Here is a 20,947-nt window from a genome sequence, read left to right as displayed (position 1 = left end):
GGCTCTGTTTACCTCGCAAGGGAGACGTGATTATTATGTGTATGACATCGACACATGAACAAGGGTGCTAGTGTCGAACATCATCGAACATAGAATCTTATTGATAAATTAGGGTCTAAGTTATGTTTAAGTATTTTTTTCCGATTTAACTATAATCTGAATCATAGGGTATTGATTAAATGTATTTGATTTCCAAACACTTTTTATCAGAATGAGATAAGTGATAGATAAAATATTGTTGGACCTTAGATTATAGCCAAGATAGTTAGGATTCCCGATGTAGAACCAAATCACAGACGCATTTAACTTTATAGTCACAACTGTGATCGGAAATGAGCAATCTTAACTCACTCATCGATCGATAAAATATTATCAATTAAACAACAAGTGAACATCTCTAGTCCGCCATGTTGGTATTCCGGTTTGTTTTTTAGATACCTATGCACGAAAAGTACATGTATAGGCACTTCCATACGATAGTTCTTCAAAGCTTTGAGTCAGTTTGGCACTTTTGCAAAGAGTCACTTTTGGTACCCAGGTAGTTTGTTTTGATTCTGTTTTGGAAATTTTGAAATCAAAAACTTGGATTGCAAATTAATAGGAATTTTATTATTATTCTTATATTACTGAACTAAAATTCGTGTTAAGTTGTTTTATTTTGGTTATATGTATTTGATACGTACAAAAAGGGGGTTTTCTTTGCAAATAATATCAAATAATGTTATTTGGATCCAGTGGTACTCTTAGGTGGGTTGTGGAAAATTATTTGATTTATATTTTGGACATATGTAACATAATAGTGAAAGTTTGTAACCTCATTTTCATTATTATTTATTGATTGCTATAGCCCGCTTATTTTTGTCTGGAATGAAGCCTGAGGTGTACATTTGACCACAATCATGGGCACTGCAAACTAACCCCTGTGCCATGATCTTTGGAACCTTATAAAGGAACCTTTTTAATTCATGTTACATACACAGTTGTTATTGTTTGTTTTTTTTTTCTTATTGTAATGAACTTATATCTGTTGATGTATTAAAATTTGTAGGTAAAAGTATGTGTTAATTCAGAATCTCCAAATAGTCGTGATTGGCTAAAAAGATGCTGGATATCCGGGCTTGTCGGTCTTGTTTGCAAACCGAAGGCAAGCTATCCAGGATCCCTGATGCTTGGTATAGAATATATGAGAATTTGACCGGTGTTCAGGTAAGGAAATACCCATTTTCTTTAAGTAACTGTAACAAGGAATTTTGGGATCTCATAAATACAACTGTAATGTAGCAGATGTTTTAAATAAAACTGCATCCTGAAGAAAAAAATTAATATATTACTTACTAGAGGCCGCCTGTGACTTCATCCGCGTGGAATCTATCCCGCGGGAACTCTGAGATAAAAAGTAGCCTTTATGTTATTCTGGGTCTTCAGCTACCTACATACCAAATTTCATCGTAATCGGTTCAGTAGTTTTTGTGTGAAAGAGTAACAAACATCCATACTGACATACAAACTTTTGCATTTATAATATTAGAGACACTGATATCGATTTTAATTTTTGATTTTATTTTTTCCATAATGTCAGATTTAGTAATCCCACTTTTTTCAATAAACCATACATTATTTAGTGCTGTGTGGTTCTGGGCACTTAAGAATAGACCTCCATATGTTTCCCATGGATGTGGCAAAAAGGCGACTAAGGCGACAGGCTAGCAAGCTGGGTGAACCAGGTTTCTTACAGGAAGCTTTACTCCTAACTGACCTCCATAACCTTTTGTAGGGAAACCTAATTCATATTGAATCATGGCTACGAATTCAGTTTCCTGAATGTGTCTCAAGACGTTATCACTCATCATAACAGCATTGGTTATATCTTTAAAAAGAGAAGATGTTTCTGAAGGCATAAAAGCAAGAGCAGAACAAAGTAGATTCATCTCTTTTACTCGTGTTACAGGCTTATAAAAATGATGGCTATCCAAATTTCCTCTGTGTCTTATGCAAGGGTTACGTTACCAAAGCGATCGCATTTAGAAAGAAGGCCAGGCGTGCCTTTTACGTTCTGAAAGAAATCATGACCCTGAAGAAGGAGGTTTGTACAGAATTATTATTTTATTATAAATACCTCAAAGACATATAAAATTTTTATTTGTCACTTTAATGTAAGAGGCGTTAAGGACATATATGTATGTACACTGTTAACAAGAACAAACAACATAGAAGACACTCCATAAAACATTGCTAGTGCACCTGCGCTTACCTAGGTGTGTAAGCGTATCCTGAGTTTACACACATACATATAGTCACGTCTATATCCCTTGCGGGGTAGACAGAGCCAACCGTCTTGAAAAACTAAAAGGCCTCATTCAAATATTTGGCTTAATGATAGAATTGAGATTCAAATAGTGACAGGTTGCTAGCCCATCGTTTAAAAAAGAATTGTGGCCTATCAGTCTTTTCAAGACTGTTGGCTCTGTCTACCCCGCAAGGTATATAGACGTGACCATATGTATGTTGTTATTTTTGTATTTTAGGTGACCGTACCAGACATACTGACAGTGGACAGAAGCATTGCGAATCTGAAATCAGGAATTGGTTTTTGGCTCATTGAGAAACAGGCTATTTTTGCTGCTTACCCTTTGCCTTTGGAAGGTAACGTTTATTAATTAATTTATTTACTAATTTATGTACATACATAGAAAATATGGAGAATGATAAACACCCGCCCGCGACTTCGTCCGCATGGAAACCCTATCAATCTCAGGCGAGACACATAGGCATGTGTTAAGGATCTTCAGCTACCCACATACCAAATTTCATCATAATATGTTCAGTAGTTTATGCGTGAAAGAGTAACAAACATCCATACTGACATCCTGACATACAAACTTTCGCATTTATAATATTAGTAGGATTTACAAATTTATGTACCTACATAGAAAATATGGAGAATGATAAACACAAGAAACAAAATTACATAGGTGCTGATTATTTCGAAAGAAATCTCTTCTGTAGTAGGCCTGAAATAGGAGACATGATGGAAAGGGTGACAGGCGTGTATTCCACACACGGAATTATAATATACTAATATTATAAAGCTGAAGAGTTAGTTTGTTTGTTTGTTTGAACGCGCTAATCTCTGGAACTACTATATAAAAATTTTTATTCATTATTATGGGACACCTTCATATCGCTTAATAATTGTCATATTATTATGTTTTAATTTCACAACATTGGTTGACGTCAAATAAATTACTTAAAACCAAGTTCAATGCCGCCGTGTTAGTGCAGAAGAAGTGCATTAAAACAAACTGCACTGCAGCATATAATGTGATATTTATAGTTTATAGTATACATAAAATTTCTTTCAGACGAATCAATGATATTGAAACAAAAAATCATCATAGACAACTCGTGTCTTGTGTTCGGTATTGACGGCGACCACGGCGACAGTCCCGGGGAACCCCCGACCCAGCAGGACTGCGAGACGGTGGCGCCACCTGCTGAGGCAGCCGGGGATGATATAGAGCAAGGAGATAATTTTGGAGATGAAGTCGATGATACAGGTATTTTAAATTTTCAATTATCATCTATACCTACTAATATTATAAAGCTGAAGAGTTTGTTTTGTTTGTTTGTTTGTTTGTTTGTTTAAACGCGCTAATCTCAGAAACTCCTGAACCGATTTGAATAATTCTTTCACTGTAAGATAGTCTATTTATCGAGGAAGGCTATAGGCTACATTTTAACCCGGATTTCCTACGGGAAACGTCAACAATGCAGGTGAAAGTTGAATGAGTCGGCCATCTGCGAGCTTTCCACGCGAACGCTGCGCAAACCAACAAAGATATAGTAAAACAATGTACTAAAGATGTGAAGTACTCATTTTTTGCCACAAAAAAGTCCGCGAGAGCATATATCTATCTCTTAAGGTTTACTTACAATAACCACTTTTATGTTAATTTTTTAAGATTATTTTTTCATTATAAACATGAGTTATTTTGAAACCAATTTTCTTTAATTCAGTATTAATCCTTATCCAAATAAATATGTTTATTACTTTCGGCTTTTCATGTAGACTAAAATTGCCCTTTACAGTATATAAATCAGACGAATAGGTTTTGAGATATAGTCATTATAAGCAATTTGCAGCGAAACATTTAATACGGCGAACCAGCGTTCTTTCTAATACGCGTGACCGCCTGACCTTTTATTTATTAAAATCGGACCAGTAGTTTTGGAGATATATGCTAACATTGGTTTGCACAAACAAACACACAAACGCACAACCTCTCACCCTAAACGCATATATACAGTCTCCGTTCGGTCGCGGGTTATGATGTGGGCCAAGTCGTCGCCAAGTCGCATAACAATTAGCAGCTATAATTGATAAAGCCGAGGAGGATGTTTGCAAAAATAAATATGATGCCCAAAATAACTATTCCACGCGGACGAAGTCGCGGGCACAGCTAGTACATGATAGAATTATAACAAAAGCAATTAACTTATCAATACGATTTACTTTAATACATATGTACATCAAATAGCAGAGACCCACCAACGCTACACTTATCATACAAAAACACAGCATACCCATTTAATAAAAAATTAATTACCAAACAAATCACTTAGCATCTTAAAAAAAAAAAAAAAAATACATATGTACATACATACATACGAGTATGGTCACGTCTATATCCCTTGCGGTGCCGGGAACGATACGGCAATTTATTTTAATTATAATATTATAATGATTATCCACACTTCCACATCCACACTAATAATAAAGAGGAAAGATTTGTATTTTTGTATGTTTGTGTGGAATAAACTCAAAAACTACTGGTCCGATTTTGATAAAATTTGGCACAGATATAGAATAGACCTTCAAAAGTGACATAGGCATAAATTTGTTTTGAAATAAATTTATTTCAAAATATAAAACACAAAAATATGTCCACCCGTGCGAAGCCGGGGCAGGCCGCTAGTACTGAATATAACAATGACAGTGCACTATACAGAGACGAGAGTGAGTGAGCGCGGCATACTCGTATATAATGTCAAACACGTTCATTGTGAACATTGCTATTGCATTATGCGCAGGCGTCCATACTATCAACAATACATATATTTAGTCACGTCTTTATCCTTTGAGGGGTAGACAGAGCCAACAGTCATGAAAAGACTGGAAGGCCACGTTCTGATGTGTATGGCATCATAATGGAATTGTTATTTAAATAGTGACAGGTTGCTAGCCCATCGCCTAAAAGACGAATCCCTTTATAAGCCTATCCCTTAGTCGCTTATTACGACATCCACGGGGAATGAGATGGAGTGGTCCTATTCTTTTTTTTATTGGTGCCTGGTACCACACTGAGTGCAATAGTTATTTTATTGTATTGTCTGTATAATGCAAGCTCTAATCTCGGAAAGTCGTGGACGGATTTTGTTCCTGTTTGAAATGTGGGAAAGAGGATTCTCTGAGGAAGGTTTGTATCTATAAATGCTACTCGTGCGCAGCCGGGGCGGGTCGCTAGTAGCCAAATAATAATAATAAAAGAATAAACCAACAAAATAAATATAATATACATACAAGGATTACATACAGCATACAAAGATTACATACAGCATACACCGATTACATTCAGCATACAACGATTACATACAGCATACAACGATTACATACAGCATACAACGATCACATACAGCATACAACGATTACATACAGCATACAACGATCACATACAGCATACAACGATTACATACAACATACAAAGATTACATACAGCTTACAACGATTACATACAGCATACAACCTGTACTTGGTGTACTTTCAAAATAAATAAAGAAATAAATTATTTTTGTTATTCTACAGTTCCCGAATTGCCCGAGGAACCGGCGGAATCGGAAATCGATATGGAAGACATATTTAAAGGCCTTAACGAACCGGAATCGGAGAAATCTGATGATGATGAGGAACTATCGAAGAATGTAATACATGTTGAAGATGACGATGAACCGGTTGGCAAGAAGAAGAAAGGGGAGAAGATTGTGGTCCCCAAGGATAATAAGGATATTCCGATTATGACGTAAGTAGGTATACCTTACGGGGTGGACAGAGCCGTAAGTCAGGATCGTCGTCAATTTTGATTCACCACCACATCAACAACATATACAAGGAGAGTGTGGAGGGAAAGGTTGTAGTGGGAAGACCTAGACGAACGTATCTTGATCAAATTAAGGACGTCCTGGTAAAGGGTCAGGTCAAAAGTACCCGAAACCGCCGAGCTTGCATGAAGAGAGTTATGGATGTGGATGAAGCGAAGGAAATATGCAGAGATCGTGGCAAGTGGAAAGAGGTAGTCTCTGCCTACCCCTCCGGGAAAGAGGCGTGATTTTATGTATGTATGTATGTACCACATCAACCACGGAAAGGAGCTCGGGCTTTGACCATGGATCTTGGATTGGGTGAGTCAGGTTTTTAGCACGAAGCGTCTCCCGTCTGACCTCCGCAACCTTTGCCAAGGAACCTAACCCGCATTGGATCGATCATGGTTAAGCCAAACAGCTGAACGTGGCCTATCAGTCTATTCAAGACTGTCGGCTCTGTCTACCCTGCAAGGGATATGGACGTGACTCTTTGTATGTATGTTATATGTTATAGTACAACACGTACTTGACCGTTTTCAATTTTTTTCAGCAAAGCGTTGGCTTTGTCTCGCGCTCACATTAAACTTCTAACTGAGGAGGAACAATACGAGGCCTTCAAAAAAAGATCGGAAATATTGAAGAAATCATTCTACGTTTGTGTTATGTGCGTGGAGGTATTCGACACTCTCGAAATTTTCAGTTTACATTTTCAATACCATCAGAACAAGGTAAGGCGACTGTTGTTGATGTTTTTTTTTTTTTTTTTTTATTGATTGTTCTAATAGCGTGGTGAAATATTTCGGAAAGATTCCAAAAAAATGTGTACTTATAAGTTTTAATAATGAACGGCACAAGCATGTGTGTGCCGTGTGGTTCCCAGCATCAATATGAAAAAGGAAAATAGGAGCACTCAATCTGTTTCTCATGTATGTCGTAAAAGGCGACTAAGGGATAGGCTTATAGACTTGATGTTATACTTGTATAATATGTCTTGCTCATATGAGGTTTAGCGAATAGCATATACTGCCATATACTGCAACATATATTGTTTATGGTATGTATGTTTGTATATATTTATGTTTGTGCGCGCTTATCTCGCGTTTCTCTGAACCGATTTCGATGCGATTGTTACACAGAAAAGTGTTTATTACACTCGAGGGATGGTTTTAGAAATTTGACCGACCTTCAAAAAAGGAGGAGAATTTCGATTGAAGGCGGTTCCCTTTTTACAAAAGTTTCTTTTTTTAATATTTCAGAAAGATGCTCAATTTCTGTGCAACATATGCAGAGATAAATTTATATCTGAAGAGGAACTGGCAAAGCACACGAGGGATATGCATTTGTACCAATACACTTGTAAACATTGTGGGGCGGTGCTGTATACGATGTGAGTAATCTTTGTATGTTGTATGTAATCGTTGTATGTTGCATGTAATCTTTGTATGTTGTATGTAATCATTGTATGTTGTAAGTTATCTTTGTATATTGTATGTAATCTTTGATGTTGTATGTAATCGTTGTATGTTGTATGTAATCTTTGTAGGTTGTATGTAATCGTTGTATGTTGTATGTAATCTTTGTATGTTGTATGTAATCGTTGTATGTTGCATGTAATCTTCGTATGTTGTATGTAATCATTGTATGTTGTATGTAATCGTTGTATGTTGTATGTAATCTTTGTATGTTGTATGTAATCGTTGTATGTTGTATGTAATCGTTGTATGTTGTATGTAATCGTTGTATGTTGTATGTAATCTTTGTAGGTTGTATGTTGTATGTAATCGTTGTATGTTGTATGTAATCTTTGTAGGTTGTATGTAATCGTTGCATGTTGTATGTAATCGTTGTATGTTGTATGTAATCTTTGTAGGTTGTATGTAATCGTTGCATGTTGTATGTAATCGTTGTATGTTGTATGTAATCTTTGTAGGTTCTATGTAATCGTTGTAGGTTGTATGTAATCGTTGTAGGTTGTATGTAATCGTTGTGTGTTGTATGTAATCTTTATATGTTGTATGTAATCGTTTTATATAATCTTATATGTTGTATGCTGTATGTAATCGGTTCCCGGCACCAATAGAAAAAAAGAATGGGACCACTCCATCGCTTTACCATAGATGTCGTAAAAGGCGACTAGGGAATAGACTTACCTATATACATACTTGGGATTCTACTTTTAGGCGACGGGCTAGCAACCTGTCACTTTATATGAATCTCAGTTCTATCAGTAAGTTCAATAGCTGAACGTGATCTATCAGTACTTTCAAGACTGTTGGCTCTGTCTACCCTGCAACGGTTATAGACGTGATTATATATATATAATGTATGTCTCACCACTCTGGAGAGGAGTCCGGGGTACGCCTTTGACCATGGATCCTGGATTGGGTGAGTCAGGTGTTTACACGAAGCGACTCCCGTCTGACCTCCGCAACCGTTGCAGGGGAACCTGACCCGTATTGGATCGAACATGGTTACACATCCAGTTGCCTGAATGTGCAGGTTTCCTCACGATGTTTACCCTCGCCGTTAGAGCATTGGTTAGTCAAACTTTATTTAATGTATAGTTTATTTTTGGATTGATATTAATGTGCAGGTTAGATATAGTTACAGGAATAGAAAAGGGTATGTTAAGATGGTTCGGTCATGCGGAGAGGATGAATGAAAGCAGGTTGACTAAGCAGATATACAAGGAGAGTGTGGAGGGAAAGCTCGGAGTGGGAAGACCTAGACGAACATATCTTGATCAAATTAAGGACGTCCTGGTAAAGGGTCAGGTCAAGAGTACCCGAAACCGCCGAGCTTGCATGAAGAGAGTTATGAATGTGGATGAAGCGAAGGAAGTATACAGAGATCGTGGCAAGTGGAAAGAAGTAGTCTCTGCCTACCCCTCCGGGAAAGAGGCGTGATTTTATGTATGTATGTATGTATATTAATGAATCGGAAATACGTTTCAGCCTTGATTTGGTCAGACACAAACATGAGAAGCACGATTTGATGAAATTTGACAAACGCGCTGAGGGCAAGCAACAGAAATTAAGCGATGTTTTCGATATAATACCACTATCGGAAGAAGAGAAGGTAAGACGTAAGACACGACACGTAATGACACGACACGATAGGATACGATGAGATACAACACGACACGACACGATACGAAATGACACGGACCGACACGACATGATACGATACGACGAGATACAACACGACACGGAATGACACGGACCTACACGACATGATACGATACGATGAGATACAACACGACACGACACGATACGGAATGACACGGACCGACACGACATGATACGATACGACGAGATACAACACGACACGACACGATACGAAATGACACGGACCGACACCACAGTATATGACACGGAACGGAACGACACTATACGACACCATACGACACGTAACGACACACTACGACACGTAACGACACGATACGACACGTAAAGACACGATACGACACGACACGACACTATACAATATGCCACGGACCGACACGACAGTATATGACACGGAACGGAACAACACCATACGACACACTACGACACGTAATGACATAATACGACACAACACGACACGACACGACACGACACTATACAATATGCCACGGACCGACACGACAGTATATGACACGGAACGGAACGACACCATACGATACGATACGACACTATACAATATGACACGATACAATTATCCTAATTTAGAACCGAGATAAAACATAAAGGTTTATAAACATGGGATCCCTCTTTTAGGCGATGGGCTAGCAACCTGTCACTATTTGAATCTCAATTACATCATTAAGCCGTACAGCTGAACGTGGCTTTCTAGTATTTTCGAGTCATTTGGCTCTGTCTTCCCGGTAAGGGATTGAGAAGTGATTATTTGTATGTATGATGCTCGCGACTTCGTTCGCGTGGAACAGTTATTTTGGGCATCATTAAAGCCCTCAAGGATGAATAATTTTCCCCGTTTTTTTTTCACATTTTCCATTATTTCTTTGCTCCTTATAGTTGCACGCGTGATGTTATATAGCCTAAAGCCTTCCTCGATAAATGGTCTATTCAACACAAAAAGATTTTTTCAATTCGAACCAGTAGTTCCTGTGATGAGACAAACAAACAAACTCTATAGCTTTATAATATTAGTATATGTAGATTAGTAAAACGTTTTTTTTTCTCAATTACAGGTGGCATGTTTCAAGAAGTATGCAAGCGTTAAAAGTAAATATAATTGTGATGTGTGCGGAATGGGATTCCCTTTCATAAAGGATATAAAAAACCACGCATTGTTACATCAACGCAAGGTATGTACCATATATCTGCGGCTATGTCTGCCCCGTTACGGATTAAGACGATATTCAAATAAATAAATAAGCTATACTAAATAAATAAATAAGCTACTAGCTGTCCCGGCAAACGTTGTTTTGCCATATAAATAATTTTCAACTAATTTCTTGTTAAAAAAAACGTGATTATATGTATGTATTTTTTGCGCCGTGTGGTTCCCGGCACCAATAGATAAAAGAATAGGACCACTCTGTGTCTTGCACGTGGATGTCGGTGAAGGCGACTAAAGGGATAGGCTTACAAACTTCTTTTTTAGGTGATGGGCTGGCAAGCTGTCACTACTTGAATCTCATTTCTATCATTAAGCCCAATAGCTGAACGTGGCCATTCAGTTTTTTCAAGACTGTTGGCTCAGTCTACTCCGCAAGGGATATAGACGTGACCATATGTATGTATGTAGTTCCTGAGATAAATATAAATAATGTATTTATATATTTTTTTTAGATCACTACAGAAAAAAATGCAGAAGCGGTGGCGCAATGCAAAATATGTGGTGTTTACAATAAAAGCGAAAATTTTTTGGCGGCACACATGAAACGTTATCACAACTACGAGTACAGGTGCAAAATGTGCACTTACGAGACGGGACACAAGTGAGTTAATCTATATATATATTTATATATACATAGATATTGTTTTTAATTTGTTAATAATATAATTGCATGATATTTGTACCTACAAATTAGGACTTTAAGCTTAATTTTGGAAATGCTGTGTCACCTATAATTGGGTTGCATGCTAGCACACTAAATGTAATGTTTATTGTAAACGTTTGTCATGTAACCTGTTGGTGTACCTAAATAAATAAATAAATAAATAAAAATACCCTAAGGGTAAAAAATAAAATACCCCGCAAGGGATATAGACGTGATTATATGTGTGTATGTATGTACCCGAATCCTGCGCAATAATAAAACTTGTATAATCAATAATAAAGAGAGTTATGAATGTGGATGAAGCGAAGGAAGTGTGCAGAGATCGTGGCAAGTGGAAAGAGGTAGTCTCTGCCTACCCCTCCGGGAGAGAGGCGTGATTTTATGTACGTATGTATCAATAATAAAGTTAGTTACTGTTTGTCATCGAACCTATAACTTCCTGGTTGTTTTATTTTGAACAACCCCGTATTACGTCATAGACAGGGTCAACAGTCTTGAAAAGACTGTATGGCCACGTTCAGCTGTTTGGCTTAATGATAGAATTGAGATTCAAATAGTGACAGGTTGCTAGCACATTGCCTAAAAGAAGAATCCCAAGTTTATAAGCCTATCCTTAAGTCGCCTATTACGACATCTATTTTTTCTATTGCCGGTGCCGGGAACCACACGGCACAACAAACAACAAATGTCAATGCAACTAATTTCGTAATGTACCTGAATCGTCCGTGTGGTTCCCGGCACCAGTAGATAAAAGACAGAGCCAACAGTCTTGAAAGGACTGACTGAATGGCCACGTTCAGCTATTTGGCTTAATGATAGAATTGAGATTTTTTAAATTTCCAACAAGAGTTTTCTTTACATTAAATGTCTTTCGATTACAGATTGTTCGCCGATTACCATCTGAACACGTTTCACGCTTTGAAAGAATGCGTGTGTCAATACTGCGGCTGGAAGAGCAAGTAAGTAATGACTTTTGACCACATACTGTTGGCTCTGTCTACCCCGCAAGGGATATAGACGTGATTATATGTATACATACATGTCGTAAAAGGCGACTAAGGGATAGGCTTATGAACTTGGGATTTTTCTTTTATGGGTGGGGCTAACAACCTGTCACTATTTGTATTATCTCAATTCTATCGTGAAGCCATACAGCTGAATGTGGCCATTCAGTCTTTTCAAGACTGTTGGTTCTGTCTACCCCGCAAGGGATATAGACGTGACCATTTGTATGTATGTATAATTAAATATTATATATATTATATATATAATATATAAACAAATTTACTATTACAATGTAAACCATTTAGTACCTAATACCATGTGAATTTATTAATGTTTACTCCTCTACAGGACCATATACGGACTCAAATTTCATGAAAACGGCAAGCATTGGCCTCAGATAAGGAAATGTCATTGCGTATTGTGCGGTTATGGTGCTATATCATGGTGCCGTTTGTACGTACATCAGTTCAAGGAACACAACTTCATTGTGAGTGATAATATAATAATATTATATTTTTTGCGCTAAGCGGTTCCCGGCACCGATAAAAATAAAGAAATAGGACCACTCCATCTCAAATCGGTCATATTTCTAAAACCTTTACACTTAAGTGTAACGAACACATGAATGAAAACCGCATCGAAATCGGTTCAGCGAAACGCGAATCGCGGGCAAACATAAATACTGTTCACTATTCGAATGTCAATTCTATCATTAAGCCAAGCAGCTGAACGTGGCCTTTCAGTCTTTTGATGACTGTTGGCTCTGTCTACCCCTCGGGGGGATGAATTGAGATTAATGATAGAATTGAGATTCAAATAGCGACAGGTTGCTTACCCATCACCTTAAAAAAGAATCCCAAATTTGTAAGCCTATCCCTTAGTCGCTTTTTACGACATCCATGGGAAAGGCATGGAGTGGTCCTATTCTTTTTCGTTTTGGTGCCGGGAACCACACGGCATTTATATATTTAAGGCGGTAAAAAAAAATGATTCCCGTTTCAGAAACTTCCTGAGACGCCGCAGGAGGGCGCTGAGAACGCATGCGGGCATTGCAAAGTTCAGTTTTTATCGAAGGAAGCTTATTACAAGCATTTAATAAAAGCAGGCCATGAAGAACTTGATGTTATACCGTGAGTATTTATAAATCCATTTATTTGGCGCATTAACATTGTATATTTTTATATGTATATAAAACTAGTTCCACATTCATTCATGTTTTTTAATGTAGACAATGTGCATTCGTCCATTATTAAGATTTAAGAGATCTATATTTGTATATTGATTCCGATGAAAATTCTGCAGTGTAGTTGGTTCCGCCGCTTCTTCTACACATGCGCTTTGGAAGTCGACACAACGCGACTCTAAAATTTATATCATAAAAAATAGCATCCATCCTCAACTATTTGTAATATTTATTTTTATTTATCAAAATTACAAAGAAGTCTACCAATTTATCATTTTTTTTTTATTTCTTGTTCTATCACGAACACATATATTCACGTCTATATCTCATGCGGGGTAGACTGAGCCAACAGTCTTGAAAAGACTGCTTTGCTTAATGATAGAATTGGGATTCAAATAGTGACAGGTTGTTAGCCCATCGCCTAAACGAAGAATCTCAAGTTTATTTGCCTATCCCTTAGTCGCCTTTTACGACATACATGGGAAAGGGAGGGAGTGTGGGTCCTATTCTTATATTTATTGGTGCCGAGATTCCACGCTGAAGATAACTTTTTTCAGTATGTATGTACCGTGTGGTCCCGGCATCAATTCAAAAAAGGATAGAACCACTCCATTTCTTTCCCATGGATGTCGTAAAAGGCGACTAAAGGATAGGCTTACAAACTTGGGATTCTTTTTTAGGCAATGGGCCAGTTTGTCACAATTTGAATCTCAATTCTATCATTAAGCCAAATAGCTGAACGTGGCCAGTCAGTCTTTTCAAACCTGTTGGCTCTGTCTACCCCGCAAGGGATATAGACGTGGCCATATGTATGTATGTGTGTTTTTTTCTCAGGTTTAAGTGTGTCCGATGTAGAAAAATCTTTGACAGTGAAGAAGAAGAAGTTTATCACAAAAAATCTGTCTGTACCAAAGGCGCTGTGTATCCCAGTCGGTGCAATATTGTGAGTATATCTATACTAATATTATAAAGCTGAAGAGTTTGTTTTGTTTGTTTGTTTAAACGCGCTAATCTCAGAAACTACTGAACCGATTTGAATAATTCTTTCACTGTTAGATAGTCTATTTATCGAGGAAGGCTATAGGCTACATTTTATCCCGGATTTCCTACGGGAAACGTCAACAATGCAGGTGAAAGTTGAATGAGTCGGCCATCTGCGAGCTTTCTACGCGAACGCTGCGCAAACCAACAAAGATATAGTAAAACAATGTACTAAAGATGTGAAGTACTCATTTTTTGCCACAAAAAAGTCCGCGAGAGCATATATCTATCTCTTAAGGTTTACTTATAATAACCACTTTTATGTTCATTTTTTAAGATTATTTTTTCATTATAAACATAAGTTATTTTGAAACCAATTTTCTTTAATTCAGTATTAATCCTTATCCAAATAAACATGTTTATTACTTTCGGCTTTTCATGTAGACTAAAATTGCCATTTACAGTATATAAATCAGACAAATAGGTTTTGAGATATAGTCGTTATAAGCAATTTGCAGCGAAACATTTAATACGGCGAACCAGCGTTCTTTCTAATACGCGTGACCGCCTGACTATAATTGATAAAGCCGAGGAGGATGTTTGCAAAAATAAATATGATGCCCAAAATAACTATTCCACGCGGACGAAGTCGCGGGCACAGCTAGTACATATATATACAGGGTGACATTTAAAACAACTGCATCCTTTTAAACATAGACTATACCCATGCTTCTGAGCCTATTTTTATTTAAATTAAACGTCATCATTTTCACATTTAAAAAACCCTCGAAAACTACGTCACACGCTTTATTAAAGACCAATACTACAAAAATAAATTAAAACTAAACATGTAAATAAATGTCTGAAAAATAAATTATTTTTCTATTATCAAGTAAAGTACAGAGTTGTCGAGATCGCTCAGCTGAATGAATTGTGTCGTTGACCTCTGAATCTTACGCGTCGCTTTTCCGCCGGCCGGGGTGATATTACGTATTTAGGATCGTGGATTTTGATACTTTTTTTTTTCGTACTTTCTGAAATATGAACCGATATTTTTCTTTTAACGTTTTTAAATATCCTTTAGATGAGTTTAAGTGTACAGTTAAATTTATGCAGGTGAATTTAAAGTCACCCTGTATATATATGGGTTTTTTAAATGTGAAAATGATGACGTTTAATTTAAATAAAAATAGAGCCGATTTTTATTTAAATTAAACGGCTCAGAAGCATGGGTATAGTCTATGTTTAAAAGGATGTAGTTGTTTTAAATGTCACCCTGTATATCTTTACGAGTGTCGGAGGTCGAATCGGTGAGGTGCCCGGTTAAAATGCGTGTGGCGCAAAAAGGCACAGGTTCAAATCCCACACTGTACCTACGACTACTTTCGAAGTTATGCACATTAGTTTGAATACCAACCGATGCTCTTACGGTGAGGGAAAACATCGTGAAGAATCTCAATTCTATCATCAAGCCAAACAGCTGAACGTGGCCTGTCAGGCTCTTCAGGACTGTTGGCCCTGTCTACCCCGCAAGGGATGTAGACGTGACTATATGTATGTATGTATATTATAACTATGTACTTTATTAGAATATTTCCTTTTTTTTTCAGTGCGGCGAAACGGTGGATTCTCAGTTCAATTTCTACCGTCATTGCAAAAAGTTCCATCCTAATTACACTTGTACGCTGAACAAGAGGAAACTCTGCCATTCGTGTGGTAAATCCGTGAGTATCCACCGAAATGGAGGTTCTCATATATACACACATATACATGTATATGTACATAAGTATTAAGAATGTATGTACATATATATATAAACAAAAATGTATGTGTATAATAAAGATTGTGTTTCATTGTCTTGTGCCGTGTGGAACCCGGCACCAATTAAAAAAAAGAATAGGACCACTCCATCTCGTTCCCATGGATGTCGTAAAAGGCGACTAAGGGATAGGCCTGTGGCGTGCCGTTTGAATTAAGAAAACGAAGAACGATGTCTGCGCGCGCAAGACGCCGCTTCAGGAAACATCGCCGAGCCGACCGGACACTCCACATATAGCTCTTGTTCAAATCGCATGTTGTCGCGTTTCTATATTAAACATTTATATACATTTTTCAGTTTCATTTTGTTAGAAGGTTGTGAAAGTAAACATTAATTCGAGGAATCACAGGCCTTCTACAGGCTTATACTACTCTGTCAAGAAAGTAGCAGGAAAAGATCAATAATACACAAACTGTTTGTTATTCATCCAAATTTATTTTATCACCTTCAAAATATGCTCCTTTAGAAACGATACACTTACGCCAACGAATAATCCAATCATCAAAACATTTTTTAAACGCTGTTTCCGGAATTGAGGTCAGTTCTCGCCGCGAATTCTCTTTTATGTCTTCTACCGATTGAAAACGGGTGCCACGAAGTGGTAATTTGAGTTTAGGAAAAAGAAAAAAGTCGGCTGGAGCCATATCTGGTGAATATGGTGGTTGCTCGATGGTATTTGTTGAGTGTTTGGTTAAAAATTCGTTCACAATGATGGCCTTGTGCGAAGGTGCATTATCATGGTGCAAAATCCAAGAATTTTCTTTCCACAAATCTGGCCTTTTTCGTCGGATTTGCTCTCTTAAACGCCGCATAACACTCAAATAATATTCCTTATTTACCGTTTGACCTTCCGGCAAGAATTCCGAGTGCACAACACCGCGATAGTCAAAGAAAACAGTCAACATGACTTTGACTTTTGAACGACTTTGGCGTGGTTTTTTCGGTTTCGGTTCAGTTGGAAGGCGCCACTCCGAAGCTTGTTGACTAGTTTGCATGTCAAACTCGTAAACCCACGTCTCATCACCAGTAACAATGCGTTTCATGAATGTTGGGTCGGAATTGACTCGTTCTAGCATGTCCTCAGCGACTCTCAAGCGATTGAGTTTTTGAAAAAAATTCAGGTCTTTTGGGACTAGCCGAGCGGCAACATGTTTCATACCCAAATTATTCGTTAAAATGGTACGGATCGACTCGTGAGATACAGAAAGTTCGGTGGCTATCTCTCTCAAAGTTGAATGAGGATTTTCAGTCACTATTTCCTTCACTTTTGCGATGTTAACTTCAGTTGCAGACGTTGATGGCCTACCAGAGCGAGGCAAATCTTCCATCACATCTCGACCGCTTTTGAACGCTTTGTACCACTCATAAGCACGAGTTTTTGATAAAGTCGATTCACCGTAAGCCTTCTGTAACATTTTCAGTGACTCCGAACACGATATTCCATTGGCAATGCAAAATTTAAGACAAACTCTTTGTTCGATGTTTTTATCCATTATGAAATTAGCAATACACACTAGATATGATATAACTAAAAATAGCACTGTATTTAATGTAAACAACAGATGCAACTCAAACTCCGCGCCAAAATGGAAAACAGTTGTGCTAATCTAACAACAACAAAAAAAACAAAAATTTGAATTTGGAACCATAAATAAATAATCCATTCCCGATACTTTTCTTCTTTTAGGCGATGGGCTAGCAACCCGTCACTATTTGAATCTCAATTCTATCATTAAGCCAAACAGATGAACGTGGCCTATCAGTATTTTCAAGACTGTTGGCTCTGTGTACCCCGTAAGGGATAAAGACGTGATCATATGTATGTAACAAGTAAATGAATCAATAAAAATAAAATAAAAAAAATTAATGTTTCATTGTCTTGTTTCACATACAGACATACATATAGTCACGTCTATATCCCCTGCGGGGTAGGCAGAGCCGACGACAGTCTTGAAAAATTGAAGGGCTACGTTCAGCTTAATGATAGAATTGTGTACATACATATGGTCACGTCTATATCCTTTGCGGGGTAGACAGAGCCAACCAACAGTCTTGAAAAGACTGAATGGCCACATTCAGCTATTTGGCCCAATGATAGGATTGAGATTCAAATAGTGACAGGTTGCTAGCCCATCGCCAAAAAAAAAGAATCCCAAATTTGTAAGCCTAACCCTCAGTCGCCTTTTACGACATCCATGGGAAAGAGACGGAGCGGTCCCATTCTTTTCCGTATTGGTGTCGGGAACCACACGGCACTGCCGGGAACCACACGGCACTAGAATTGTGTGTTGTCTTGTTTTTCAGTACTATCACAAGTGCGGGTGCTCCGATGCGGCAAGCGGCAGGTACAGATGTTCAATATGCGACACTTTGTTCAGGGAGCCCTTGAATGTCATTCTCCACGTTTTGAAACATCACAAGAAATTGGCATTTTCATGCAATATATGTACGAAAGCTTTCAATAACCGTCACACGTGTAAAAATCATATTTTGAAGGTGAGAAGTTTTTTATTTCTTGTATTGTATGTATGTATATCACGTTTTTTTCCTTGATTTACATAAATATATTTATAATAATATTGTAAAGCTGAAGAGTTTGTTTGTTTGTTTGAACGCGCTAATCTCAGAAATTACTGGTTTGAATTGAAGAATTCGTTTTGTGTTGAATAGACCATTTATCGAGGAAGGCTTTAGGCTATATAACATCACGCTGCAACTATTAGGAGCGAAGATATAATGTAAAATGTAAAAAAAAAAACGCAGAAAATTATTCATCCTTGAGGGCTTCAATGATGCCCAATATAACTGTTCCACGCGGACGAAGTCGCGGGCACAGCTACTTAATAATATGTTTACATACATACATATGATCACGTCTATATCCCTTGCGGGGTAGACAGAGCCTGTAGGGGTAGCAGTCTTGAAAAGACTGAATGGCCACGTTCAGCTATTTGGCTTAATGATAGAATTGAGATTCAAATAGTGACAGGTTGCTAGCCCATCGCCTAAAAAAGAATCCCAAGTTTGTAAGCCTATCCCTTATTTAATACATACATAAAATCACGCCTCTTTCCCGGAGGGGTAGGCAGAGACTACCTTTATTTAATATTATGTTTAATAATTAAAAAAATATTTCTAACAGATTCACGCTCCGGTCAAACCATACGAGTGTCCTATATGCAACACGGCGTTCTCACACATGGACTTTTTAAAAACGCACGCCAAAGAATCACACGATGTTCAAGTGGAGTTAGACAAGAAACAAATGAAGCGAAAGAAATTTTATCTATACCCAAACATGAGGGTAGATCTGAGTTCCATAGACAAGAGAATCATAGAGGAATGCAAGATAGCTGTGGCGGATTATACTGATCAGATATTTGAAAACGTTGAAGATTATAGGGAGTATGTTATAACCAATGATGACGTGGTCTTTCATGGTGAAGCGCTCGCGGCGCCGAAAAAGATTAGAACAAAAAGTTGAGGGTGATTCCACTAACGCGTTGAAATATTTGTCTATTGTACTTAAAGATCGACGTAAAATTGTGCTTTGATCGAGTTAAAGAATATTCTCTTTAGGTCATCTTTAGTTATAGATAAGTGTAAAATATATATATTTTTAATATGTAATCGCTTTATACTGAAAAACTCAATAAATGTAATTTATAAAAAATTTGGTTTTATTTCAGGATGATTATTTAAGAGCTATTTTTTTTTCATTATTAAAGAAAATGATTTTGTATGATTTACATACAAAAATATAAACACAGTAGTCCACTGAGAAAGTGCAATAATTTGACCTACTCTGGTACTAAACCGATACTTACCTAAAGCTGTTTAGTAAACCTTGGTATATGTTTAGTAAAGCTTGGTATATGTTTAGTAAACCTTGGTATATGTTTAATAAAGCTTGGTATATGTTTAGTAAAGCTTGGTATATATTTAGTAAAGCTTGGTATATGTTTAGTAAAGCTTGGTATATGTCTAGTAAAGCTTGGTATATGTCTATACAAGCTTGGTATACGTTTAGTAAAGCTTGGTATATGTTTAGTAAAGCTTGGTATATGTCTAGTAAAGCTTGGTATATGTCTATAAAAGCTTGGTATACGTTTAGTAAAGCTTGGTATATGTTTAGTAAAGCTTGGTATATGTTTAGTAAAGCTTGGTATATGTTTTGTAAAGCTTGGTATATATTTAGTAAAGCTTGGTATATAATTATTCCATGATTATCATGGTACATGCCCATTGTGTTCTACATTGGTTCTACCCGTGTACTAAACATATACCAAGTTTTAGGTAAGTATAGGTTTAGTACCTATAGCAAGCTTATATACCAAGCTTTACAAAACATATACCAAAACATATAGATTTAGTACCTATACTTACCTAAAACTTGATATATGTTTAGTACACGGGTAGAACCACTGTAGAACGCAATGAGCATGTACCATGCTAATCATGGAATAATTATAATAATGTAAAACTGAACGAACCGTGGTTGTCATAGTTAAGAAAAAAAATTGGTTTGATTCTCTTTTTCAAAATTCTGGCGGTACATACCGCACTCTGGTGACAATTATTGCAACATCAGTCTTAACTTCTCTGAAGGAGCCCGGGGTGCGCCTTTAACCATGATGATACATACATACATATGGTCACGTCTTTATCCCTTGCGGGGTAGACAAAGCCAACGATAATGTATTGTAATTAATGATACCACGATCCATGATGATCGAATGGGCAAGTTAGGATTTTAATTACACAAAGCAATTCCTGTCTTACTTCGGCAACCTTTGCAGGGGAACTAAACACA

At 37.2% G+C, this 20,947-nt stretch overlaps 1 protein-coding gene across 3 annotated transcripts; it reads left to right on the top strand.

Annotated features, from left to right (window-relative positions):
• The first annotated feature begins 231 nt into the window (after positions 1-231).
• Positions 232-19,791, top strand: LOC106138112 (zinc finger protein 569). 3 transcript variants are annotated; one of them, XM_060952418.1, is made up of 18 exons: positions 232-409; positions 1,049-1,206; positions 1,949-2,083; positions 2,526-2,643; positions 3,363-3,557; positions 5,864-6,077; positions 6,689-6,866; positions 7,395-7,525; positions 9,093-9,216; positions 10,331-10,447; positions 10,935-11,083; positions 12,028-12,105; positions 12,500-12,638; positions 13,154-13,281; positions 14,169-14,277; positions 15,926-16,039; positions 18,439-18,630; positions 19,277-19,791. In XM_060952418.1, exons 2-18 carry the CDS (start codon positions 1,102-1,104, stop codon positions 19,616-19,618), a joined length of 2,568 nt encoding a protein of 855 aa, XP_060808401.1. In that variant the 5' UTR covers positions 232-409; positions 1,049-1,101; the 3' UTR covers positions 19,619-19,791. The 3 variants fall into 3 exon arrangements, with proteins under 3 accessions (XP_060808401.1, XP_060808400.1, XP_060808399.1); XM_060952417.1 differs by lacking the exon at positions 232-409 and adding an exon at positions 523-538; XM_060952416.1 differs by lacking the exon at positions 232-409 and adding an exon at positions 529-747.
• Positions 19,792-20,947: the final 1,156 nt, after the last annotated feature.

The sequence above is a fragment of the Amyelois transitella genome, chromosome 28 (assembly GCF_032362555.1).
Source record: "Amyelois transitella isolate CPQ chromosome 28, ilAmyTran1.1, whole genome shotgun sequence".
Classification (NCBI taxonomy): Eukaryota; Metazoa; Arthropoda; class Insecta; order Lepidoptera; family Pyralidae; genus Amyelois; species Amyelois transitella.
Note: the sequence above shows the minus strand (reverse complement) of the source record. Positions and strands in the feature narration are given on the sequence as shown.

What these genes read in the sequence shown, in the direction of transcription:
- LOC106138112 (XM_060952418.1), top strand. Translation starts at nt 1,102, where the DNA reads ATGCTGGATATCCGGGCTTGTCGGTCTTGTTTGCAAACCGAAGGCAAG. An exon ending in CATTGTTACATCAACGCAAG is followed by an intron (nt 10,448 to 10,934) that starts GTATGTACCATA and finishes TATTTTTTTTAG; the next exon opens with ATCACTACAGAAAAAAATGC. An exon ending in ATCCCAGTCGGTGCAATATT is followed by an intron (nt 14,278 to 15,925) that starts GTGAGTATATCT and finishes TTTTTTTTTCAG; the next exon opens with TGCGGCGAAACGGTGGATTC.